This window comes from Pinus tabuliformis, chromosome 7 (assembly GCF_031772625.1).
Source record: "Pinus tabuliformis cultivar Carrire ecotype Pingquan chromosome 7, CPIR1, whole genome shotgun sequence".
Taxonomy (NCBI): Eukaryota; Viridiplantae; Streptophyta; class Pinopsida; order Pinales; family Pinaceae; genus Pinus; species Pinus tabuliformis.
The window spans coordinates 257,940,494-257,968,096 of record NC_142293.1 but is presented as its reverse complement, the minus strand read 5'-3'; the positions used below and the strand labels follow the sequence as shown (position 1 = coordinate 257,968,096).

Sequence of the window (27,603 nt, the reverse complement as noted above, 5' to 3'; positions counted from 1 at the left end):
CTGGATATCTTTTTATTCCTGGAAAAATATGAGACAGACAAAAGATGTTATGATGGCCGATGATAGAGCCTCTACTTCATCACTTCACTCTTGGTCAGCCTTAGATGGTAGTAAGGTTGAGACAGTAACTACCTTCCCTCCCTATAAAGGTATTGTCTTAGGAGAAGGTCAAAATTCTGCAAAGGCCATTCCTATTGTATTAAAGGATGATAACGCCTTGGGAATAGATGGCAGAATTCAGAAGGCCAATGAACAGCTAAACTGGACAAACACAACCATTAAAGGTCTGGAGATGAATGTGATAAAATCTGCAGAGGTTAAAAATCAATTTGATGCCATGCAAGTTTCTTTGAATGATGTAAACAAAAATTTCAATGATGTACAGTTTACATTTTCAGTTGTTAGAGGATATACTAGAGAATCTTTGAACAAGATAGAAGAAGTAGGAGAAAAAATGGTAGAACAATTCGATTCCACTAAAGGAATAATAAGTGAACTGGCGGGGAAAGTAGAAAAGATATCACTATCAAAGATAGACAAACCAGTTCCAGATTCCTTTTTACACAAAAGAAGCATAAAGATACAGGACCCAGTTAGACCAGTGGACAGATTTCCATCCCTATTTCCTAAAGAAACGATAGTATCACAAAAGGAAGAATCTTCAGAACATGTTTCTCTGGCATCATTATTTTAGGAAGAAGAAGAGAAACCGGCCAAGGTTTTTCCCATCTATGAGCCTTTAGAAAATCGGTTCAATAAATATCCGACTCCTGATCTAGCTGGAAAAGGCAAACTTCCAGAGACACATACATTCTTCCCAAAATCCCACAAGGAATGGAATATTGATAATCTTAGCATTGGCCAAATCAGACAACTAATTGATGTAATGTTTTCTGAATATAAGCTAATGTGTCTCAGGGGTAAGAGTGAGATTGAAGCATGCAAGACCATCATACAGTGTTTCACTGGAACACTTCTCAGATGGTGGGAAACAGAATCATCCCCGACCTTAATAGCTAAGATGGAAGAAGAATGCCTTAAAGATACAGATGGAAATATCATCCATACTGCAGATGGGTCAGTTCAAAGTAATATGATCGAAGCTTTGACTTCGATGATCTTAGAGCACTGGTGTGGCTTTGAAGAAGAATTGGCTGACAAACATGAGGTTATATTGATGAACCTCAAATGTAACAAAATGTCACAATTTGAAGACTTTCACAGAGATTGGGTGCAAAGAATATATGAAGTGAAAGATTCCAAAAATTTATTATGGAAACAGGTATATCTTGCAGCTCTACCATCCAAATTTGTTGATTATATCAAACTGCAAGAAGTGTTTCAATTACCATTCGAATCATATACCTGGGGAGAGATTTATTCTCTCATTACAAAAACATTGGTCAGTTTGTGCACCAGTTCTAAAGTAAATAGATCTTTAGAAAAGTTGTCAAGGCTTCCAGATAGTAAATCTATCTGCAGCAAATATGGTCTAACCATTGATGATCCTTTGGTTAGAAAAAGGAAAGCCAAAAAGCGAGCCAAAAAAGAATATAAGCAGACTGCCAAATTCTATAAAGGCAAATCATCAGGAAGAAAAGTCACACCAAGGACCAGAAAAGGACACTATAGGTATGTGCCTAAGACACATTACTATAAGCCTTCAGATATACACCTGCATACTTCCAAACAAGAAAAATGGAATAAGCTTACCTGTTGGCTTTGTGGTAAGTCGGGACATACATCTAATCGATGTCCAGTAGGCGAAGAATCAAAGAAGAACAGAGGCAAGAAAAATCAGCCTCTAAGCAGACAGGACAAAGCTGTCAAAATAGAGACCCAAACACAATGTAGAAAGTGTGGGTCTAAAAATCATGACACAAATCGCTGCCCAAATATTTCAATCACAGAACATCTACAACAGCAACAACTAGAAGAGTCATCTGGTGACTCTTTCAGCTCTTCATCAGACTCATCTGGTGAAGATTTACATGCACATACGCAAGCTTGTGCATGCTCAGACTCAAAAAACTGTGCATGTCCTTATGATTATGATTCTGATTTTTACAGTGAATCCTCTATTGAGGAAACACACATAGCACCACCAAAGGAGAAGGTGTTGATGGCCGCAGCTGAAGAAGAAGAATTCAAGATTCTTTCTCAAATCCGAGCAATGGAAGAAGGTGATATGAAGGAAAGACTTACTGTAGCTTTCATGGACCAGCTACGTTTATCTAGTTCTTCCAAAAATACTGCCAAAAAGCCATTATTTGTTGATGCCTCGTTTGAGAGAAATACCAAATCCTTCCAGAAACATCAACCGCATGACAAGGTTCGCTCACTCACCTTGGGGGAGGTAAGTAGAGAAATACACCATCTTAAATCTGAAATTTCTAGTTTAAAATCTAGAATTGCAGAATTAGAAAAGGGAAAACAGCTTGAAAGTGTTCCAGATTGGAACACTACAACCTCCTACCAAAACCCGAATGTAGAAATCATTGAAGGGCAGAAAGATCCTATTCTAGGATTCAGAGAGATGAGGATCATGGCTATTGAATATCAGCAACACCATGTAAAAATAAATCTTTGTATACAAGGAGAAATGTTTTCACTAACTGCACTATTAGATTCTGGTGCAGATGTAAATATCTTAAATTCAAAAGTTATTCCAACAAAATACTGGATTGGTGCAGAAAGGAAAGTTGTTGGTCTGGGGAATAAAACACTCAGATATGAATTACCAAAAGCTTCTGTATGTTTTGACCAACAATGTATAAACCTTATGTTTGCAGTCTCAGAGATATCCGTTGATTGCATTTTGGGTAATATCTTTCTAGCCGCAGTTGAACCCCATGGTTCAATACGATTAAAGAATAATAAAGCTGGCTACTTCATTACAGTCCCAACTTCAGATGGAAAGTCAAAAAGGATTGAAATGCCTTACATCACAAGCCCAAGGATTTCAACCATGGTCCAGACAATCAGGGACTTAGACAGAGCCGAAGCAAAGTTAACAGATCTAAAAGATCTGAAGTCTTCAATACAAATTGAAGAACAATTGAAAAGTCCTCTAAACAAAAAGAAAATTGTTGAGCTCAAAAAGACAATAGAGGATGAATGTTGTTCAGAAGAACCAAATGCCTTTTGGCATCGGAAATAGCACACAGTTGAATTACCATACAAAACAGAGTATGCTGGGAAGCCATGCAAAAGCAGAGCAATCCCAATGAACAAAGAGTATAGGGAGTTGTGTGAAAAAGAGATAAAGCAACTCCTGAACAGAAGACTCATCAGGGAATTTGACAGTCCTTGGAACTGTTACAGATTCTATGTAAATAAAAGATCAGAACAGGTTAGAGGCATCCCAAGGCTTGTAATCAATTACAAACCTCTGAACTCTGTTCTTGCAGATAATACATATCCTATCCCCCACAAAGGTGATTTGATAGGGAGGATAGCGGGAGCAAAAATATTTTCAAAATTTGATTTAAAGTCAGGCTTTTGGCAGGTCGCCATTTCTGAAAAAGATAAGTTCAAAACAGCCTTCAGCGTGCCTGCAGGACATTACGAATGGAATGTAATGCCTTTTGGATTGAAGCATGCTCCCTCTAAGTTCCAGAAGGTGATGGATTCCATCTTCAAACCTTACTTTGATTGGCTCCTGGTCTATATTGATGACATCTTAATTTTTTCGAAAAATATTCAAGATCATTTCAAGCATGTGCAGACATTTGTACAGTTGGTAAAAAGAAATGGTTTGGTTTTAAGCAAAAAGAAAATAGAGGTATTCCAAACCTCTGTAAAGTTTCTTGGCCATACCATATTCAATGGCCAAATATCCTTGCAGAAACATGCATTAGAATTCTCTGAAAAGTTCCCTGACATTATTATTGATAAAACCCAGCTTCAGAGATTTCTAGGATGTCTAAATTATGTGAGTAACTTCTATCAAGATTGTGCAAAGGATAGAAGTTTGTTAAATCAAAGGCTCAAGAAAAATCCACCTCCATGGACTGAGGCCCATACCAAAGTTGTTCAACGAATCAAAGGTAAAGTCAAGACACTGCCTATCCTTTATGTAGCTGATGACAATGCTTTCAAGATCGTAGAATCAGATGCAAGCAATATTGGTTGGGGAGGCATTCTCAAACAGAAAAAGGAAGGTGCAGAACAAATTGTACAGTTTGCTTCAGGAACTTGGAATCCAGTGGAACAAAATTATTCTACTATAGAGAAGGAAGTTAAAGCTGCCTGGAATTGTATAAATAAATTTGAGGTAAATCTTGTAAATAAAAAATTCCTGCTAAGGACTGATGCCTCGGCTATGAAAAAAGTCTTAACCAAAGATATTAAAAAGCCGAGAGAAGCCAAGTTTGCTCGGTGGCAGGCTTTGTTCGCCAACTTTGATTTCGAAGTGGAGCATATTAAAGGGAAAGAAAATTATCTGCCAGATTTTCTCAGTAGAGAATTTATTCAGCCAGCTGAACATGTGATGATAATAGTAACAGAATGGGATCAAGGCCAACAAAAAGAAGTACTTAGAACAATTCCAGATAATCTCAGTTGGTCAGAATACAAAGAAAGTTGGAAGCCCACTTGGCAATTAAGAAATACAAAAGTATTAGATGCTAATCTCCAAGCACACACTGATATATTACATCTAGTACCTGAAAGAAGAGTGTACCCAAAAGGGAGCAGATGGATCCACGATATGGTCTATTCCAACAGCATGAATGTTGCAAGCCAGGCACAAGATGCTCTTCTACATGACTTTCATGATTTGACTATGATATGGTCACATGGGGGAAGCAGAAGTGGGGTCTATGAAAGATATTTTTCAATAAATCGAATGAGGAACACTTCTTGGCCTTTTCCAACACATAATGCAGCACTATGGCCCGGAAAGGACCCCAGCCTCATCTTTCCAGACACAGTCTATGATTTTGGCATCTATAAAAGATTGTGGTGGGACATATTAAATAAAGACAGCAAAGAAGAAACCCACTACACCAAGATAAAGTTTGGGACCACAGGAATCATGCAACGGAACCAACAAAGTGATTGGATGCGAGATTGGTGGACTGATTATGGTATGAACAGAACAGGCATAGATCATGTTTACCATGAATCATATGTTAGAATGGGTTGTGATATATGTTTTGAACACAATATTCCTGATTGCTTCCATTCTCCTTATGAGACCGTTAAAGACATGTTTTCTCTCCTAGATCGATATCCTCTCCGAGATAACGAGTTGTTAAAAGAATATATGAACAGACATCACCAATGGCTTATTCTCACAAAAATTAAGCATCAAATTATATTAAATAAGCCTATGATTGTGAGAAGGATTTTTACCAAGGCTTGGGATGAAAATCTGTATAAAAAATTTCGGTTTCCCAAAATTACAGTTTTTTAATTTATTTTGGTTCTCGTGGACTTGTCCGTAAAAGTCTCCACAGTGTAAAAATGATGTCCAGTCACAAGGACAATTTGTGACCAGATTTTCCGTGGGCTTTTCCTAAAAAAAAGCATCCACTTTGTACATTTTTAGATTTGTAATAATCTTCAGTGATGAGACTCGGAGCACTTCTTCGACTTCTGGTGCGCTTTGAGCCACATCTCGTGATCTGACAGATTCCTTCAGTACCAAGTTTGTTGTCCCGTTGGTCGGATGCTTGTCCCCTCCTTTTCCTATATAAGAGATGGAGTAAGGCTCATTCGGGCATTCGGAGTTTGAGTGTTTTAAGTTTTGGTGTCTTAGAGTCGAGAGTTTTTCCTGCTCTGCAACTGCGGACTTCTGTCTGATCTGCTTGCATCACGAAGAAATCTCAAAGTCTTAGGTGATCTGAGAAGCCTGCGCATCTGTGTGTTCGGCATAGGTGAGAACCTAAAGTGGCCAGATCTTTAGAAAGTCTATCTATAAGAGTGTTGGTTTTCAGTGTTCAAAGATTGAGTTTGTGATTTCGCCAGGTAGCCTCCAGTAAAGCTATCTCCTAGTTGATATGTTTTTATTAATTCATAATTAAAACAATTAAACAATTTAACAATTAAATATATTTAAAATTTAAAATACTAGAGATTTATTCTTACTATATAATATGTAAATTAATTTATTGTAATAATTAGATATATATATGTATATTTATAATAAAAACTAAATTAATATAGATACCTTTTATGTAAATTCATATATCCCCCCCCTTTTAACTTTTAATTCAATAATAGTATAACTAACTATTATTTTAATAATTATTTAAATCCTTAACTTTAACTCATTTTAATTTTTATTTAATTAATTATGTTATGCCCCCCTTTTCCCTGGGTCCGGTCCAACTAGCCGTTTCCTAGTCAAATATAGCCGTTAGTTAGTCAATATAGCCGTTACCTGGTCAAATATTATTGCCGTTGGATGTTCTGCTCTGACTATTTAACTTGCAATCTAGATCTGATTCTTCAACTTGTCCTGACGATGAACCACACTGGTTGGTTCGAAACGCGTCGACAAATGAAATATTATGTGATTTACGCCAAAAAATCTCTCATAAAAAGACATGATTGTTCATGAAGGGGCACTTGCCTAGTATATAAGCGAGCCCTCATTTATAACCACAATGTCATATCTCATATCTTTTGCATTCAAACATTTATGTATAAATACTACTTGTCCTATATTGGATACTTTTCTATTTCATGTATTCTGAATGTTCCTCTGCATATACGAACTTTGTTCGTAACATTTGGTATCAGAGCCTCGTTCTCTTATGTCGGCCTTTAGCCATCAACTATCCGTCAACTTCGTTGTCATTGCCATTGAAGCGTTTCAACTTTCACTACACAAGTTCTCCATTCTGCTGGTTTGGTCATTTAGGCCTTTGGCCATTTAAAAATAGAAAAGAAAAGAAGAAAAGTCAAAAATATTTATTAAATGAAAAAAAGGGTTAAAAAATAAAAGATTAAAAAGAAAAAATTCTTGAAACTGTTAGCTGCCATACATAGTAGCAACTACTTTCCAAACCGCTACCGCAACTATAGTCGACGTTTTCCGCATCATAGTTAGCCGCAGCCGACTGATGACCTGCCGACAATCGAAAAGAAAAACCTGTGCCACCACGTTTTGTCATCACCACCAACCCAAACTGCCGTCAGGTTTTCTCACCGTTGCAGAGTTTTTCAGCTTGCCATCGCTGTTCCAACTTAAAGTTGTAGGTGCCTGTTAGAATATTAAATCTCCAAAGTTGTCATTCAAGAACCAAAGGAATTGCTTGCTATAGAAATTCATACATTTCTCACTTTAATTGCTTGCAGTTACCCTAGGTGAAAATGTTGCCACCATTATCGATAGTTTTGCAACCGACTGCATACATCATAGTTGCCTATACGGAATATACCATGGGCATTTTATTAACTCTGGTGCCAGTATAATGAAATTAAAAAAATAAAACAATACTATGAGTTCCGCAACGCCTTGGTCCCATTGCTATCGCTGCCACCATTCGTATTGTACCACCAGTGTCATGCGTTTACATGCACCGTTTGTAGAATTTGTTCTATCATTTGGTCAACAAAAAAATAAAACGATGTACTATACAATCCATTAGGTCACACCTGTTGGAAAGAAAGAAAGGATTCCAACTTTTTAAAAGTGGAATTAATTAATTCATTTGGATAAAGGTATTCAAAGTTTTTGGGAAAAAGTATAAAGTGGAAATATATTTAAGTGTTTTATAAAGTAAACAAAGTATAACCAAAGAAAATAATATTAATAACTATTATCATTATCAAGTAATATATATATATATATATATATATATATATGGAATTGTTAAAGAAATAAAGTTTACACGTGGTGGAAGCAAGGGAAGCAAAATAAAAAAACACGAATTTCAATTCAAATGTGTATTTGGAGATAAAAGGGAGTATTATTACATTATAGTGTTACTTTCACATTTTGTGCACCTATTAAGATGCATTCCACAAGGAACCGTGGATTCTTTTCAAAATGCTCTTTTTGTTCAAAAGAATATTCTAATTTCAAGAGTCGTTTAGAAATCAAAATGTCGTCTGTGAAAAATGTCGCAAAACTTTTACTTTGGTTGAATATCGAAGTGAGACACAAAAACAATCGTTAAAAGGAAATATGGAGTTTCGTAAAGGGATAAAAGAATTAATGGCGACTCTTGAGTGACAACATGCAAATTTTAATAAAGGATTGAGGAAAATAGAATCCAACTTGCAAGTTGAACACCCAACACCACTCATACAAGACAATGTAATCTGGTATACTGAGAAATTGCAGTTGGAAGATCAAGAGAATTCACATATTAAAAATTTAGAAGACAAAATAGCCGAACTTCAACAAAACATGAAGGCATCACAACAGAAATATATCTTGAGGACATGCATTATAAGGAAATAATAGAAAAAGATGAGGAAATTTCTCGCCTCAGAGATCACAATGAAAAATTACTTGTGCAAATCAAGAAGGCTAAGGTCACAAAGAAGGAATTGAAGAAACACCTATTAGAACATTAGAACAAATAAAGTGTTTAAAATATGAGAATCTTGAATGCCAAAATAAAGTTGACTTAGAAAATGAAGAATTCTTATGACTCAAAAATCATAATTAGAGTCTACTCACTCAAATTAAGAAACTTAAAAATGATAAGAAATTGTTGAAAAACAAAGTAGAAGAACTTATCACAAAAGAAGTATCGAAGTCTTCAGACGTAACAGTGCAAGTAGAAGGAAAATGAATGAATACTGATCCAAATAATACCACAATTCAAGAGGATCCCAATCCAACTGAATTGAAGACGTACTCAGAAGTTACAACTCAAACGATAAAAATTTCAAGCGAAGATCCAACAATTAACCAAGCGACTTCTGTACCTGAAGGAAATCAAATACCTCTAGTAAACCAAGAAATCACAACAAATAGGTTAAGAGGAACTCAGATCACAATAACTCCTTATCCACACACAAATCATAAAGGCAGACATCGCAACCAATCTGCATATCCCTATCATTCAAACCAGAAACAAGTGACTTATGTTCCCAAGAACGTCGATGTCACCATAATCTAGTCTTATGATAACAATTTATCCCAACTATCAAGTAATTGTAAAATTCCAGAGAAGTTTGATTTTGGATGGTTATATCATTTCACAATACGACAATTTTTTACCACACTTACAAGTTCATATCGTCTTGTGTCTTCGAAGATGATTGTTATGAGACGGGAAGACATTCGAGACAAAAAAAGAGATCAAGCCTTTTCATTAATAAGCTTTGTGGACAAAACTTTTCTAAAGGGGAAGGCAATGTTATGAATGCAAATAATTAATAATAAATAGTTAAACAATGATTATTGTACTGAGGAGGCATGTCTCAAAAGACATGATCGTTCATGAATGGGCACCTGCCTAGGTATATAAGCGAGCCCTCATTTGTGGCCACAATATCACATCTCATATCTCTTGTATTCAAACATTTTTATATAACTATTACTTGCCCTATAATGGATACTTTTATATTTCACATATTCTAAATATTCCGCTGCATATCCGAACTTTGTTCGTAACAAATCACAACAAAGATTCTAGTGAAAGCAACCTAGCATTAGGGACAAAGATCATTATTGCATCTAAGTGAACCAAGCTTGAGTGTCATGGGGTATTTAATACTTCAAATAAGGACCCCTACCAAAATTAGGACCTTGATCTCGCAATGGTGTTTTCTCCCTAAGTAGGAGTGGCTAAAGGACAACCATATTAAATATTTCTAGCCCATAAGGGGAAGTAACATTTCCTCAGTCCACCCTTTAATTGATAGGTGTTAGTGAATAATTATGATGGTAACAAAGTGGATAAGACTTCATGGCCAAGTGCCATGGTCAAAGGGATCAACTAATGGTGGTATCCGCATCTTGAGTGTATAGACGTGAGGAGGGAGCATTCATGGATGCATGGGTTACTAACACGACTTTGTTTTTCCACCCTTCTTGTGCGCCTTTTACCTTTCCTTAATTTTTCTTTGTATTACTGCTCATAGCTCAAGGGTTAGAGCTTGCTTTGAGTGATGTGACAGTTATATTACCCCTTAAGATGAGTCAGTTCATTGTTCATCGAGGTTGGGACATGCAAGGGTTTCTTCTTTTGATATAATGGAACAACATGTGCTCAGGAACTGGGTGATGGCCATATGAGTGAGGTAGAGCTCATGCTAGGCTTTTGCCCACATGCTAATTTGTATGTCCCTGGCCATTTGTTGCATTTTGATTTTTTTTCCTTTTGTTTTGTTGTGGCCATGATATGCTCTTTTTGTGTCTTTTAGCTGCATAAACCTCCTAGGGCAAAGTTTCCAGGGCCTACCCAGGCATGTGGACATATGGGTGCCAAATCCCAAAGAACTCATCACCTGTTGAACCTGAAGAATGGAGGTGGAATATGGGGCTTGTAATGTGTGATGGATGGTGTTAATTATGATATAAGGGAAGATGGAATTACACTATCTCAATCAGGGCTTCCCAAGTAGTGCTCCTCTTATACCTATTAGGCCATTAAGGGAGGTCCCACTAGACTATGATCGTAGATTAACCCCCCATTTAAGGTGAGAGAATGAGATCATGGTCAAGGTATATCCTTCTTCCATATCATCCCATAATTGAAATCAAATTCCCAAGAACAAACAAGCATAAGCACTCGATTACAAAATGACCCAAGTACCTCTTGAGTAGAAGCCCACCTTCATCCATGTGCTCATGCCAAATGGTGAGAAGCAAATCGCTGATGGAAGTGGCAAAGATAAATGGCATATCATCAGCTAGTGGTGGCTGTCACGGGCTACTTGTTGCATGATTGATTGACTGGCTATCAAGAATAGGAGAAACGTTTTCTATTATGTGGTTACCCATTTTGGTGGGTAACACAACCTAGCTAAAATGTAGCTTGTATCTTGTGGAGATGTGATCTATTGAGGATTTTTGCTTATGAAGTTATTCTTTGGTATTGGGGATGTCATTTTGGAGCAATTCAGGATTGATTCATGCATTATCTCTTGTAGGTTTTTGTTGTATTTGATAAATCTTTATATTTTGTGGCTATTGTATGGAATGTTTAATTGGCTAGGGCTTCTATGTGCTTATTATTGGTGAAAAATATTTTATGGAATCATAGCAATAATATTGCATGCATTACAAACTATAGAATTTATGACAATTCCATGAGTGAATCTTTAAACTAGTTCTCCTCATTGACTTTGTTCCCTCACAAAACTGATAGCTAAGGTTTGAAATTTGGAACTGTATGGGAACGTTACCTTTTTAGCGGGAGCTTCAATGGGAGTTGGGGAAAGTTCCGAGAGCTTTGAACACTGTTTTTTTTGGAGTTCGACATTCCCTGGGGTTGGGGAATACAAAGCCTGTAGAGAAATATGTTGAATTGCCCACAAAACATGAGCCTATGTTGAAACCTTTGCAGGAAGAAAGGCCAAAGACATCCTTAACATCGATATCCTTAATTGAGAAATTGGAGCAATCTCTTGATGGGTTAAGGAAGCCTATGGCACCTCGACGTAAGGGTGATATTTGGGATGTTATGCTGATGAGTATTTCTTTTGCTGTTATTGTATATATATCGCAAAAGATTGTGTGTGCATATTGTATGTGGTAGTCAATGCTTAAACATTAGAGTTGCTTTTTCTCTTAAGAATAACTAGAGAAACATATGTAAAATTGTTCTTTTATATTTTTAAGCCAGATTATTTCAAACACTGGTCATGTGTCAAAGAACTGATAATGAACTTGGCATTTTATATATATAGAAGGGAGAGACTTAGGGAGAGAGACACCCAGAGAATATATTTATATATAAGAGAGATTATATATTTATTTGGGTTAAGGAAGCGTATGGCACTTAGACGTAAGGGCAATCTCTGGGTGTCATGCTGATGAGTATTTCTTTCGTTGTTATTGTATATGTATCGCAGAAGATTGTGTGTGCATATTGTATGTGGCAGTCAATGCTTAAACATTAGAATTGCTTTTTCTCTTGAGAATAACTAGAGAAACATATGTAAAATTGTTCCTTTGTATTTTTAAGCCAGATTGTTTCAAAGACTGGTCATGTGTTAGAGAACTGATAATGAACTTGACATTTTATATATATAAAAGGGAGAGACTCAGCGAGAGAGACACCCAGAGAATATATTTATATATAAGAGATATATTATATATTTATATATTAAAATTGATTTTAATATTTGAATGTTTTGATTCAATATCAATTTTGATTATTATATAAATTATATAATTAAAAAAATATTTTTTATTTTTATATTTGTATTTTTTTATTATATAATATTATTGTTGCCGATTAGTCGTTTCCTGTAAATTTTGGGGAAACCTATAGCCGTTCCAGACACCCGTACCCAAGTTCGCAACTTTCCCACGTTCCAGAAATTCATGCAACGTAGGTTTGAAACCTAAGGTTTCATAGTTCCCTTACTCCTTGCTAGAGTTTAGTTGTTTTCTCCTAAGCTTTGTTGAAGAATGTAACTAGTGTTGGTCTTCATAATTGTATTTGAGTCATGATGTAATGTATTTATCAAAAGAAAGAAAAAGAAATTTTTTATTAAAGAAATTGACTTATTAATTTGAAAATTTCTAAATAGAAATCCAACTGTAGGGATTAATATTATTTCTTCTACTTATTAACTCAAAAATAAGTTATTCACAATGTTCTTACAACAAATATCGAAATAAATTCTACTGCAGCCTTCACAATTAAAATACTGCGGAAAGTAAATGCAAAGAAAAATACTGGCACAAATACAATCACAATGACAGTTATTTTTGGACAATCGTCCCCGGAAAAACCCAATGTGGGAAAACCGGTGCAGCAGATGAGGGTTTCTTTATTATTCTTCAGCAAAAATCTCATGTACAAGTTACAACCAACAGAATAGAATAGGATTCTCTGTGAGAAAATTTACAGACGTTTTCTGACAAGTTTTTGATCCAGGAGAAGTGCTCCTCTTCCCTCTGCGTCTCACTATGTCCCAGCGTCAACTTTCCCACGCTGTCCCAGCGTCAAAACTGCCCCATGCGGTCCCAGCGTCAAAACTGCCCCACGCGGTCCCAGCGTCAAACTGCCCCTGCGCTGTCTCTCCCTGCATCACAACTTCTGCGCTGTCCTTCCTCTGCTCTGTGTCTTCTTCCCTTGCACTCCCGATCGATGCTGATTACCCTTACTCTCTTTTCAACCTGCAACTCTCCATCTAATTCGATTTTCTCTTACCGAACTTCGACCAGTGAGAAAATCAATCTTACTCGGGCAATTGAGTATTTGCCTCTAGTGTGCTCTCCAAGTGCCCATCAAGCCTCCTCTTATAATCCTATCGTTGATCAATTAACACCCCAGATTAGATCCTAATCAATGGCTTGGATCATATTGACTTGATCTTCGCCTTCTTTTAGAAGTTTCACCCACAGTTTAGATTAATACCCATTAACTATTTTAGTTTCCTAAGTTTAGACTTAGGGTCCCATTAAAAATAATGAATTATTTTAATAAAATTGTCTCTGAGTGGAATTTCCCAAAACGATTTCTGGGTATTCGAGACTACATGTGTCTAAGCCTCTCTGCAAAATTTGAGACTTAGAGCACATTCGATGCAACCACAAATCAACACTCCCTCTTAGCGAGGACTGTTCTATAGTAATTCAACTGGCTGAAGCATCACCCTGTTCTGTAACATCTCCCTCTGTGCTTGCTGATGTCTGACATCCTACCCACCAACCACTGTGCAAATGCTACATTTGTATTGCTACTGACCCTGCCACTTGCCAACACTGCAACCATACTGCAACTCCCTCTGACGCTCAGAAATCACCTGTTTCTGATACTGAAATAGATTCTCTACCATACCCATCTGCTCTCTGAATTGAACGAACGTAGCTCTTCCTAGAGCCTTTGTGAGTATGTCTGCTACCTGATTTGCTGTAGGGACATACTATAGCTGTACTGCCCTACGCTGAAAACAGTCTCTGATAACGTGACATCTGATATCAATGTGTTTCGACTGATCCTGAAATACTGGATTCTTAGAGAGTTTGATACAACTTTGATTATCACAGTAAACCCTGGTCACTTCCAACCTTTTTTTGAACAAGCTCACAAGCAATTTTCTAAGCCATATAGCTTCGCACGTAGCTGTGCTGGCTGCCATATATTTTGCTTCTGTTGAGCTTAGAGCTGCCGACTTCTGCTTCCTGCTGCACCAAGATATCATCCTTGATCCAACATTGAAGCAAGACCCCTAGGTACCTTTTCAGTCTACTGAACTACCTGCCTAATCTGCATCTGTAAACCCATTCAATCTGATGTCATCCCCTTGGGAGTATTTCAACCCATATCCGACTGTTCCATGCATATACCTAAGAATGTGTCTAGCTGCCGCCGAATGCACCCTTTTTGGTTCCACCATGAACTGACTAAGAATGTTGACAACAAAACAAATGTCTGGCCTAGTGTTGACCAGATACATGAGTGACCTAATGAGTTGTCTGTACAAGGTGGGGTCCACTTCCTTGTCTCCAGATGCATCTATTTTATACCAGTTGGTGATCATGGGAGTAGCCATGGGTCGACAATCTTGCATTCTAAATCTCTTCAGAATCTCTGTAGCATATCTTCCTTGCCCAAGAAAGATCTCCCCATTCTTTTGCCAAACTTCCAACCCTAGAAAATAATGCATCAACCTCATGTCCTTCATGTTGAATTCAGCTTCAAGATTCTTCTTGCAATCCTGTATGAACCTGGATGACCCTGTTAAAAACAAGTGATCCACATATAATACCAGAATAAGTGGCTCATTCTCTACCATCAAATAGTAGAGATTGGGATCAACGTCACTTTCGACCGTACCATGCTCTGGGTGCCTGCTTGAGCCCATATAGGGCTTTCTTTATTCTGCAAACATTAGTTCTCTTCTCATGAGTTTCGGAGCCTTCAGGTTGTTCTATATACATCTCCTCTTTTATCAACCCATTCAAGAATGTTGCCTTGACATCCATTTGGTGAATCTTCCATCCCATTTAAGCTTGCTAGGGATATAACGGATCTAATAGTGGTGTAACGGGCAACTGGGGCGAAGGTCTCTTCATAGTCTATTCCTTCTTTCTGCGCGTACCCCTTTGCCACGAACCTAGCCTTGTACTTCTCTATACTACCATCTGCAACATACTTGATCTTGTAGATCCATCTTGATCCTACAACTGATCTATCCTCTGGTCTAGGTACTACTTCCTTGACCTCATTCGTTATGATAGAGTTGTACTCTTCTACCATGGAATCCACCTAAACTTGGTGTTGAACGACGTCTTGAAAGCTAGAGGGTTATTCAACCTAACCTACTAATGCCTGGTATCTGTCAGGTTGTCTACGCTGCCTTTTCTCGGTTCTAGGAGCTCAAACAAACTCCTCTGCGTCCCTCAGTGTTTGCTGTACTTCTCTATTGGTTCTACCATTGGTGGTGGGAGGCTCAATCAACTCCTCCTCCTGTTCTCGTTGTTCCATCTGCTGAGAACTATCTGGATTTCCTCCTTCTGAGGAAATACTAGTACTGGTCACTATACTCGATCCATGTGTTTGACCTCTTGCCTGTCCTCTATTGATTTGGGGTAGCATCAGATGTGCTCTAGGCCTCAAAGTTTGTAGGAAGTCTTAGGCACATGCATTCCAAAGAACTCAAAAACCGTTTTGGGAAATTCCACCCAGAGAAGATTTTATTAAAATAATTAATATTTTTAATGGAGTTCCTAAGTCTAAACTTAGGAAAATTAAAATATTAATAGGTATTAATCAAATTGTGGGTGTAACTTCTAGAAAAAGATAGAGATCAAGTCAAAACAATTTGAGCCTTTGATCATGAGTTAATCTAGGCCATTGGTTGTCCAAGAGGAAGATATAAGAAGGGGCTTGAGGGTCATTTGGAAAACACACCGAGATATCAAGAGATCGAATTTCTAAAGTGAGAAGTTCTCAAGAGGAAATTCTGATCGAGTAGATTTCTTGCAGTTGAGGGGCAGGGATAGTTGGGTTGGAGTATCTTCCTCAAAGCCCAGGATATGCATTAGAGAGAGGCAAAGAGACACCAGAGGGGTTGACGCTGAGCCAGAAGGGCCCACGCAGAGCTTGACGTTGAGCTAGAAGGGCTCATGTAGAGGCAGCTCAGTCACCCACGTAGAACTCTGAGTTTTGCAGAGGAGCTGATATTTTTGAGCCGGGAGGGTTAAAAACTGGTCCAAAAGGCAAGACGTGTCCTAGTTGAACTGATGTAGAGCCTTAGAGAGCTCCACGCAAGCCCCCGCAGTTACTGCGCAGGTGCAGCGTAGTTGTAGCCGAGGACAGTTGATTCAGTTGCCGGAATAGCCGAGATTTGTTGGGTAGAGTGAGGTAATCTCACAATTCTTCTCTGCCATTTGTATTTCTCTGTATCTGGATTGCCGTGAGGGCCTCCAGCGGTGTATTCAGAAACTACTGCTTAATAATAATAAACCCTCAGAGCTGCTGCACCGGTTTTCCTGCATTGGGTTTTTCCGGGGACATTTGTCCAAAAACAACGGTGTCTATTGTGTTGTATTTTCTTTCTTGCTCAATCTCTTGTCTCTGCATAATATTTAATTAAGTGAAGGCTACAGTGTATGCATTATGATACTTGCCGTAGGAAATTGCAAGTAATTTGTTTAAAGGAACTTAACAAATAGGAGTAATATCATTAGTTGCTACAGTAGGGATTCCGGTTAAGGAATTTTCACGTGGTATCAGAGCTGCAGGTGGAGCAAGAAGAGCAGTGCCAGAGAACCCAACGCTGTGCAGAAGTGGGAAATCGAAAAGTTGTAGGAGGCAGTGGTTCGAAACCCTAGAGTGTTTGCGCAGTTCTTAGCCAGAGGGCTGAAATTTCGAGGCAGTCTATCTCCGAGTGAGTTGATGGAGAGAAGGACTCCCAGTTCGATTTCTTGGTGGGGTAGAGGGAGCAGCGCTGAAGTCTTAGCGTGAGGAGCGCTGGTGGGACGCAGATTTTTCTGCAGGCAGTTCGTTGGGCAGAAGATCGTCAGAAGAGAGGAGAAGCACGGTTGAGGGAATTTATTCCTTAGAGAATTCCTAACCAGGGCATTCAAATTCTCTAGAGCTAAGCAACAACAAGGGGCAACAATTTTACTAGCTCTAGAAGGGAGTGCATAGGCCAGTCCAGTGCTGCACAGAGGAGAGAGGAGGCTATTCGACATTTCTATTTGGTAGAGATGGCAACCACATCTCGAGGAGGGAGGTGGGTTGATTTGGAGCTATAGTTCGAAAGAGCTATAGATGGGCAAGATCCTTGAGGAGTCGACCTCTCGGATCAACACCTTGCTACGGGAGCCCAGATCAGGAGTAGCAGGATGGACTAGTGTCGGATGGTGCCGAAGAGTGTCGGGGAGACAGTTGCAGTGGCTAGGAGCGCCAGAGACTAAACAACGTGGAGCAGAGTTGGCAGCAGTGCAGATGGCACAGAGCAAAGGTCAACAACAGTGCAGTAGATTCAGAGGGTCAGTGTTGAGACTAGCAACAGTCAGGCTCCAACGTTCGCGTGGTATCATATTGAACACTGTTAGTTCAGTAATTTTGGATGCTTTTCAGTTGCTTCTATTAGCAACTGAGTTGCAGTACGAATGTAGTGTTAGCATTGGCAGTGCTAGCAGCATAACGGATGCAACATTTGAGAGGGAGTTGTAGTACAGATATAGCATTGGCAGTGGTGGTGTCAAAGACAACAGTACAGTTGCAGCAAGAATGCAGTAATTGGTGGACAACATGTTAGACATCAACGACGCAGAGGACGGTGCTTCAGAGTCAGAGTAGTATGCAACAACATTATATTGCTAGAGCACATTCCTCGCTAAGAGGGAGTGTTGATTTGGGGTAGCGTCGAATGTACTCTAGGCCTCAAAATTTGCAGGAAGGCTTAGACACATGTATTCCAAAGAACCCAGAAACCGTTTTGGGAAATTCCACCCAAAGATGATTTTATTAAAATAATTTATATTTTTAATGGAGGTCTTAATTCTAAACTTAGGAAAATTAAAATGTTAATGGGTATTAATCAAACTGTGGGTGTAACTTCTAGAAAAAGACAAATATCAAGTCAAAAAGATTTGAGCCTTTGATCAGGAGTTAATCTAGGCCATTGGTTGTCCAACATGAAAATATAAGAAGGGGCTTGAGGGTCATTTGGAAAACACACCAAGATATCAAGAGATCGAATTTCTGAAGTGAGAAGTTCTCAAGAGGAAATTCTGATCGAGTAGATTTCTTGCAGTTGAGGGGCAAGTATAGTTGGGTTGGAGTATCTTCTTCAGAGCCTAGGATACATAACAGAGAGAGGCAGCGAGACACTAGAGGGGTTGACGCTGAGCCAAAGGGCCCACGCAAAGCTTGACGCTGAGTCAGAAGGGCTCACGTAGAGGCAACTCAGTCACCCACGTAGAAGTCTGAGTTTTGCAGAGGAGCTGACATTTCTGAGCCATGAGGGCTGGAAACTGCTCCAGAAGGCAAGATGTTTCCCAGTTGAGCTGACGTAGAGCCTCAGAGAGCTCCATGCAAGCCCACACAGTTACTGCGGAGGGGCAACATAGTTGTAGTCAGGGACAGTTCATTTAGAAGCCGGAATAGCCGAGATTTTTCAGGTAGAGTGAGTAATCTCACAATTCTTCTCTGCCAATTGTATTTCTCTGTAATTGGATTGCCAAGAGGGCCTTCTGAGTTGTATTCAGAAACTACTGCTTAATAATAATAAACCCTTAGAGATGCTACACCGGTTTTCCCGCATTGGGTTTTTCCAGGGACATTTGTCCAAAAATAATGGTGTCTATTGCGTTGTATTTTCTTTCTTGCTCAGTCTCTTGTTTCCGCATAATATTTAATTAAATGAAGGTTGCAGTGTATGTATTATAATACTTGCCGTAGGAAATTGCAAGTAATTTGTTTAAATAAATTTAACAAATAGGAGTAATATCATCAGTTGCTGCGGTAGGGATTCTGGTTAAGGAATTTTCACATCCTCCTTGCTTGCCCCCTGTTGTTCATGGACTAGTGGAACCTCTACTGATTGACCTTTTGCTGGCATCTCTTGAGATTTCCTGAAGGCTCTATCCTCCATGAAATTTGCATCCTGTCTCACTACAATCTTCTCATTGCTAGGAGTGTAGATTTTGTATGCCTTTGAGGTTTCGCTATATCTTACGAGATACCTCTTTTTTGCAGTTTGATCTAGTTTGCTGCGCTTCTCGTCTGGAATGTGACAATATGCCACGCTTCTGAATATCCTGAGATGACTGAATATCCTGTGAAGACTCCTTCGGGTGTTTTCTTCCCCAGTGCTCTATGAGGAGTTCTATTTTGGATATACACCGTTGTGTTGCAAGTTTCTTCCCATAAAAAGTTAGGTAGATACTGATCATACAACATAGCTTTGGCTGCCCCAACGATAGTTCCATTTTTCCACTTTGCTACTCCATTCTGCTTCGGATTATATGGAGCTGTCCACTCTCTTTTGATGCCCTCGTTTGCGCAGAAACCTGTGAAGTCTCTGTCTGTATATTCTCCACCATTATTTGAACGCAATATCTTTATCTTTTTCCCTGTCATATTTTCAATGAGAGCCTTAAACTCTCTGAATCGATCAAATATCTCATCCTTGGTCTTTAAGAAATAGATCCAGGTTTTTCTAGAGTGATCATAAATAAAAGTGACAAAGTATTTGCCACCACTAAGAGCTCTTGTGGACATTAGACCACAGGTATTTGAGTGTATCAATCCCAATACACATTCTGTTCTATTGTTACTTCTGGAAAAAGTTGCTTTAGCGTACTTCCCTAGCACGCATCCTTAGCATAAGTCATCATGCTCACTACTAAGGGCTGGTACTCCTGTAACAGTCTCTCTGAGCATCCTCAGTGCTCCATGGTGTAAGTGTCCCATTCGCTTGTGCCATAATTCATTTTGTTCCTTTTCACCATTATAGTTGTTGCCTATCAGTGCCATTGGAGACTCAAGCTGCAACCTATACAATTTGTTGCTTCGAGTCCCAATTTGTCTCTTCTTCTTCCAGCTTGGATGCTTGACGTATACTTTCTTTCCTATGAAGTAGACATCGTATCCCTTGTCTTGTAACGGGGACATTGAAATCAAATTCATTCCTAATCCTGGCACATGCAGAACATTGGTGGCTGAGATGCTGGGCCTTGCTTCCGTCTGAAATGCTATGGTGACTCTCCCTACTGGAGTACATTTCGTTCTGTTTCCCATAGTAATGAGGAAGTCCATTTGTTCTTCTTGATAGCTCGAGAAATGTTCTCGTACTCTTGTCATATGCGCTAAAGCCCCGCTATCAATGTACCAAACATTTTTTGACGCTGAATTTGCTAGGCATGCAAATTCTTATTCTAATCTGGTAGACAATTTTGAGACACTTTGAGTATCCATCTTTGCTATTTTCAACCGATTTCTGAAGCTACCTTGCCCCAACAACTGCTGCAGGAAAAACTACGTCCCACCTGAGAAACCCCTCTTCGCTGAATCTTCTGCTATGCTGTTCCTTCTGCCGTTGACAGATTTCGATCCGGAAATCTTACCTGTCTGTTGATTCACTCAGAGAGAGCTTGACGACGAAAATCTAGTCCTCTTGGCTTGAACTATGCAAACCCCCCGGGGATTCAAATTACCGCCCCAGCATGAGTTTTGAATTCCTTTATTCCTTCAACGCCGGGTCTTTCGACTCTTTTCTTCTTACTTTACCTCAACTCCGATACCATGTGAAAATTTTTAAATAGAAATCCAACTGCAGTGATTAATATTATTTCTTCTACTTATTAACTCAGAAATAAGTTATTCACAGTGTTCTTACAACAAATATCGAAATAAATTCTACTGCAACCTTCACAATTAAAATACTACGGAAAGTAAATGCAAAGAAAAATACTGGCACAAATACAATCACAATGACACAATTATTTTTGGACAATCGTCCCTGGAAAAACCCAATGTGGGAAAACTGGTGCAGCAGATGAGGGTTTCTTTATTATTCTTCAGCAAAAATCTCATGTACAAGTTACAACCAATAGAATAGAATAGGATTCTCTGTGAGAAAATTTACAGACGTTTCCTGACAAGTTTTTGATCCAGGAGAAGTGCTCCTCTTTCCTTTGCATCTCACTATGTCCCAACGTCAAAAATGCCCCACGCAATCCCAACGTCATACTGTCCTTGCGCTGTCTCTCCATGCGTCACAACTTTTGCGCTGTCCTCCCTCTGCTCTGCGTCTTCTTCCCTTGCACTCCTATCTGATGCTTATTACCCTTACTCTCTTTTCCACCTGCAACTCTACCTCTGATTCAATTTTCTCTTGCTGAACTTCGAACAGTGAGAAAATCGATCTTACTCGGGCAACTGGCTATCTGCCTCTGGTGTGTTCCCCAAGTGTCCATCAAGCCTCCTCTTATAATCCTCTCGTTGATCAATTAACGACCCAAATTAGATCCTAATCAATGGTTAGGATCATATTGACTTGATCTCCGCCTTCTTCTAGAAGTTTCACCCACAGTTTAGATTAATACCCATTAATTATTTTAATTTCCTAAGTTTAGACTTAGGGTCCCATTAAAAATAATGAATTATTTTAATAAAACTGTCTCTGAGTGGAATTTCCCAAAACGATTTTTGGGTATTGGAGACTGCATGTGTCTAAGCCTCTCTGCAAAATTTGAGACTTAGAGCACATCCGTTGCTACCAGAAAGCAACAATTAAAGCATGGATTTCATTCTTGGGTCAATTGTTTTTAGGTCAAAGCCTCCATTGAAGGCTTCCAGGGTTTATGTCAAGTATCCTTGTCCATGTCATAATGTAAAGAACCCTTCTTGGGATTTATTGTCAAGAATTAAATTTTTATTTACGTAAATTAGGTCTTTTGGGCTTCCTCCACCAAGTCGGCCTTAAATTGGATAAGTCGACCTAAACTGAGGGGCATAAACTCCTATATAAAGGCAACAAATCGACCTCATTTGTCACTCACTCATCAAGTTCGATCTGCAATTTTTGGGGCTAGAAAAAGTGCAAATTTCAAGGAAATAAGAGGAAAGGGCTAGCGAAGAAGAAGGAGGTCTCGAAATTCTCTCTCTCTCTCTCTCTCTCACGTGTGAAGCTGTCGGAAGGGTCGAAATTTCTATTTTGTTGCTGTGCCGAAATTCTACTACTGGGGTCAAGGTTCTGAAGCTAGGAAGTCGAATTTCTGGATTGTTGTGGGGTTGGAACTACTCGACAAGAAGAGACTATTGGAGGTTGCTGAATCATTTGGGAAGGCTGACTTGGTGGAGGAGGAAGGTCTATTTGTCTAAGGTCTTGGTCCATCTCATTTTGAATTACTGAAGGAAGAGTTCTTTGATTGGGTTTTCCCCTATATATGGGTTTTAGCCTTGGCTGAGTGCCTACATCTAGTGTCCATGATCTTCATGTTTTTGCTTCGATAATTGCTTGATGAGAAGAAGATAATGAAATAACATAAAAAAAGTTAATAAGAACATAATAACATCATAAGTAATTATCAATATAAGAAAATCTTCCGCCTTTCTGATTTTCTAACAAGTTAGAAATCCCATAGACTTTATCACCCAAGGTCAAGGCACTGGCTTTGATCATATTGTTGATCACTCCAAAAACTTTTATAAACTCACTCTTTTCTACCCCAAACCTTAATTTTGACCTCTCAAGGAAACCCACTAGCGAGGGTTAAGGCATACATTTCGACTAAGGTAGAGAGCATGGCCTTGTGAAGGGATTCAACACTTGGTTGTAAGGTATTTTCCTCAAAATCAACCTCTTCCCATGGCTAATTTCTTCATTTTAGGGTTGACGTCCTTTTGCCTAGGTAAATTGTGCCCTAGAAAAGCCCTAGTTTGCCCTATGCATCAACTTGAGGCTTGTTCAAGGCTTCTTGTGTCATAAATTGAATGTGTACATTTATTGTAAGCCTTATCTTGGCCTTGTAATCCTAGATAAGCTTGTTAACCTTGCTTATTCTATAACCCTAGGTCGCGTTGTGCCTTATCTAGGCCTTTTGGAGGGTGCACATTGCCCTAATTGTGCTAGCTGAGCCTGGTTCCTAAGAAGGGTATCCCTCCTTAAAGTATTTTCTCACCTTTCCCCATGGACTAGATCTATCCTTTAGGTGACCTAATATAGGGAAGCCTCCCTTGTGGTGAAAGTCCACTAAAGAGTAGGAGGTAGCTGATGTGGTGACAGTGGGCCACATCTCATATTGTTGCCCCTTGGTCTAGTTCTTGTCTTGTGAGCTCCCTTCACAAGACCTGCTAGATTTTGAGGCAACAATGCCTCATGGACCATCTTCAGCTTTCGGTTGTCACCTATGTGATGTTATATGGTATGTTTCCAAAATGGCATATCCCTTTGTTGAAATTCCATATAGTACTCTTCTCTGTCTTATCTTTAGCTTTAATCTTGTGACATCTAATTTATTCTTTTTTGACAGTCATTGATATTAGTAGCTCCATGGTCCTGACTCCTAACAGATGATTTTTGGTGTTTTTATCCATTTCCTTAGCGAAAGTGGATTTTACGTTGGTCGCTGTTGGCCCAATTGCAATTATGGGATTTTATGTTGGTCAGTGTTGACCCAATTGCAATGATGGGATTGTACCTTAGTCACTGTTGATCCAATTGCAAATATGGTTGCAGGGGCTAATAAGTCCATTTCAGCTTGGAATGTCCCATTAAATGGATTTATTATTGAGAACCTATGGATTCTTTTGGTTAAACAACCATTCTGATCCTGTAATTGTAAACTGTAGCTTCCTTAAATCTCCCTGTAGACGCCATGTATTCTATGCTTTACATCTCCCTGGAAAGGAAATGATCTCATCCTTTATGCTTTTTAGATATCTATAGACATTATTATTTAGTTATCCTAACAATGCTGATGACTATCTGTGGCTTTGCTGGGTTGTTTGCAGTGACTTAATTTATGACCTTCTTACTCGGTTAAGTCAACGCTTGGAAGAATTGGATGTTTCTACAATATTGACAATCTTACAATGTATGCAGTTTTTTGCCTGATGTTTTCTCTTTTACATCTCTTTTGTGTGTGTATACACACACAGGCGCAATGTTATGATTTCTGAAATCATTTGACAGTTGTCAAATAGGACACTAACATTTTTGGGTGATTTGAGCAGGTTGTGGCATGGGCTTAAGGCGTGATGATCCAGCTGCTATGAAAGATTTTGTTGTTGGTGTTCAACAGCAGGTGCAGAAATTGAAAACTTCACCTGCAGGGACACAAGATGGAAAGCCAAAAAATAGTGGAAAGAGGGTATGGTGCTGAGTTACATAGTAACACTGTATGGTTGTTTCAGCAAGTGAAATTAACTAACCCTAAGTTTTTGTTTTGCATTTTTGGCAGATGGAGTTTATGCTAGAAACTATCTGTGAGATAAAAAATAACAAGAAGAGGCCAAAAGAGGAGTCTACACCTCACAATCGCCTAAGGAAATGGCTACAAAAGGTGCTTTTCATTTAGATAGAGGACCCAACATTTGCTTTTCAGTGCTTTAATTTTAATATTTTGCAGTGTTAGAATCCATATGGCCGAAGTATTTTATGGCACAAAGAAAGTTACTCATGACTAGTTTATTACTGTCATACGATGTGCTCATGTGAGTCACTTTTTTATTTAGTGTCGGTACTAGTTTTAGATATTAAAATACATGTTTCATTATGTTCTGGCTCGTTATATTTTATACTGAATTTTCCCCTATTATCAACCCCAACATGTTTTTTCAGTTTTGCTTTCTGGTTTTGTTTTGTCTGTTCTCAGCAAAAAGATGTTTTGTGTGCAATCTTGTATGTATTTAATCATTCTTTGGAATCAAGATCATCTTGGAATGTGAAGTTCATGGCTTCTTTGTTAGTATGCAAGTATAGAGCAAGGTTGTCTGAGGAATAGTAAATTCAGTTTGCAAAATTTCCTAGGAATACAACATATTCACCACTTCTAACATGTACAGATGAATTTTTGAACATGTCTTAAATGACTTTGGGATATTATCGACATGAGAGAGCATATCTGCAACAGACCATTCTGTTCAATATCAATGTGTTGCAAATGTCAGTGAAAAATTGCAAAAAATCAGCAACATCACGATTTTTTCCAGCTGCTGAAAAATCGCTGGGTAAAAATCAAGATTTTTTCCTTGGCGATTCTTTTTCGATTTTTCCTGATTTTTTCCAATTTTTTCCATTTTTGAAAAAATGAATATATTTTGTATTTTTTAATATGTGCCTTAGTTTACTGATTTGTGCCGATTTTTTCATTGATGTTCCCGAAAATATATTTTCTGGATCCTTGCTGATTTTTTCAACACTCATCTCAACACACACAAGTTAAATAATTTGGTGATTATATACTCATGCTCAGACCAGTGAAAAGGATACACTAGCCTCTCTTCCGTGGTCTGTTTATTACAAGCATAGACCTAAAACTGGGGAAGGGAATGCTGAAGCAAATCAGGTTTGGATACATTGGAGTCAGGGAGGAGCTGGATAAAATGTGTTTGAATGTGACTTGAATACACTTTAATACAAAATCCAATATAGCAAGTAAAAAGCCATTACAAAATATAATAGAGGCCTCAACAAGCAGCCCAATATTTGCACAATCCTTTGAAGGGGGCAATAAAATATTTTGTGGAAAAGGTGCAAAAGCCTTAAATGACATCTTAAGATCCATTTTACACAAATTGCCCCTTGTGGACAAAATGTGTCCTGGTGACACATTGTTGTGTTGATATTAATGTAGGATACCGGAAATGCTGCCCCCAACTCCCAGAAATGCTGTTTGGTGTTTCAGATATGAAAACACGTACGAACGGCTTGGAAACAAGAAGGAAATGTTTCCGCCACGTTTCACTTTTTCGGAAACGGCTAACCTGAGATTGGAAATGTTTGAAAAGAGTTTCAAGAAAAATTGATCTATTTCCAGAAAATATGGGTACATTTCTAGAAAATATGGATACATTTCCAAGTTTCTGGGTTTCTAGGTTTCCGATGTTCCAGGCACTTTATTGCAAGAATATATTCCAGGTTTTTTTGTCCAGATGATGTAAATCCAGCTGAATTCTTTGCAGACCTTATATCCATTGATTACAACTCATCTGAAAGTGAACATTTATCTTGAAAAAAGATTCATGACATGATAGAGGTATTTGCCAACAAGTTTTCAACAATGCAAGATCTAAAGGATGGAAACCTGGAATTTGGAATGAAACTCATAAGATATCTATGAAATCAAGAAGGAAAGTTGTTACCTACAAAGTTGGCTGGTGGAAGCAGTTTCTTTGCATTACGCTAAATTTCTCTGCATTTCTTTACTAGTATCATACTTCACAATACTTAATTACTTAAATTGTGGCATCTTGTTTCTTTGTCATATGATCTTAGGTTGTGAATAAATAAATCCAGCTTACTTCTTTCTATGAATTTCAAAGCATCTCCTATTGTAGCTACTGGAATACAATCCAATTTATAATGTGTAGATGCTGTTGTTTACAATGATTAAATTTACATTATATTTGGTGATGCTAAACAATATTTCTATGTCATGACTCCTTTAGAGTCTAGACCAAGATACCATGCAACATTCTATTTACAAAGTCAAATTCACTATGTTGCCTCTGTGTTAGTGCTGTCAAATTCATTAGAAAAATATGTAATTTGATTAAGTATGACGTGACTTTGAAAACAATCTCATATTCCTTTAAACTGTGAGTGCGTATTGACGGTCATACGATTACCGAGTCAGAAGAAATATAATTAAATTGGTTGTGAAATTAGTATGATCATTATAAGTCATTGACTGCAATATCCACTTAAACTGCCATTGGTACCCACAACCATCTCCGTCTGTACAGTTTCATCCACTGAAATTCCAGAAAATTTGGACGCAGTTACAAATTTTTGAATTAAAAACCTTGACCCTTTGACCAACCGACATTTCTTTGATTGCTGGTCGCATTGTGATCTGCCAACCATTGCGTTCCTTTTAGGAATCAACGTCTTCCATCATTGACCTCCAACCTATTTGTGCCTTTCGATTATATAATTCCTTTCAATTATATAATTCTCTATATAGTCATATAATTACATAGTTGTAAGGGTCGCAATTATTAAATTATATAGTTATAATTATATTATATAATTTATAATTATAAGTTTTATAATTATTAATTATATACAGTTATAATGATATAATCAATTTAAATAAATAAATATAAGGAAAAGGAAAATATGATAAAAAAGGGAGGAAAAGGTTATATAAAAAAAAGACCCTATAAAGTATAACAAGTATACTTGGAACTTAATAAAACAAAAAAGGGTATAAATAAAAATAATTATATATACATATATCCAAAAAAGGAAAAAAAGTATTATTATTTGGAATATATATATATATATACAAGTGTCATTTGACAAATTTATTAACGAATACAACAT

General features: G+C 38.1%; 1 protein-coding gene across 1 annotated transcript in view; it reads left to right on the top strand.

Moving 5' to 3' along the window:
• The window catches only part of LOC149246830 (uncharacterized), a 152,492-nt gene that overhangs the window by 82,713 nt on the left and 42,176 nt on the right, over positions 1-27,603 (top strand). Inside the window, exons 4-6 of the mRNA XM_089442591.1 lie at positions 24,066-24,148; positions 24,288-24,424; positions 24,515-24,616. Of these exons, the coding sequence (XP_089298717.1) occupies positions 24,066-24,148; positions 24,288-24,424; positions 24,515-24,616 (322 nt within the window). The remainder of the gene's footprint in view (positions 1-24,065; positions 24,149-24,287; positions 24,425-24,514; positions 24,617-27,603) is intronic.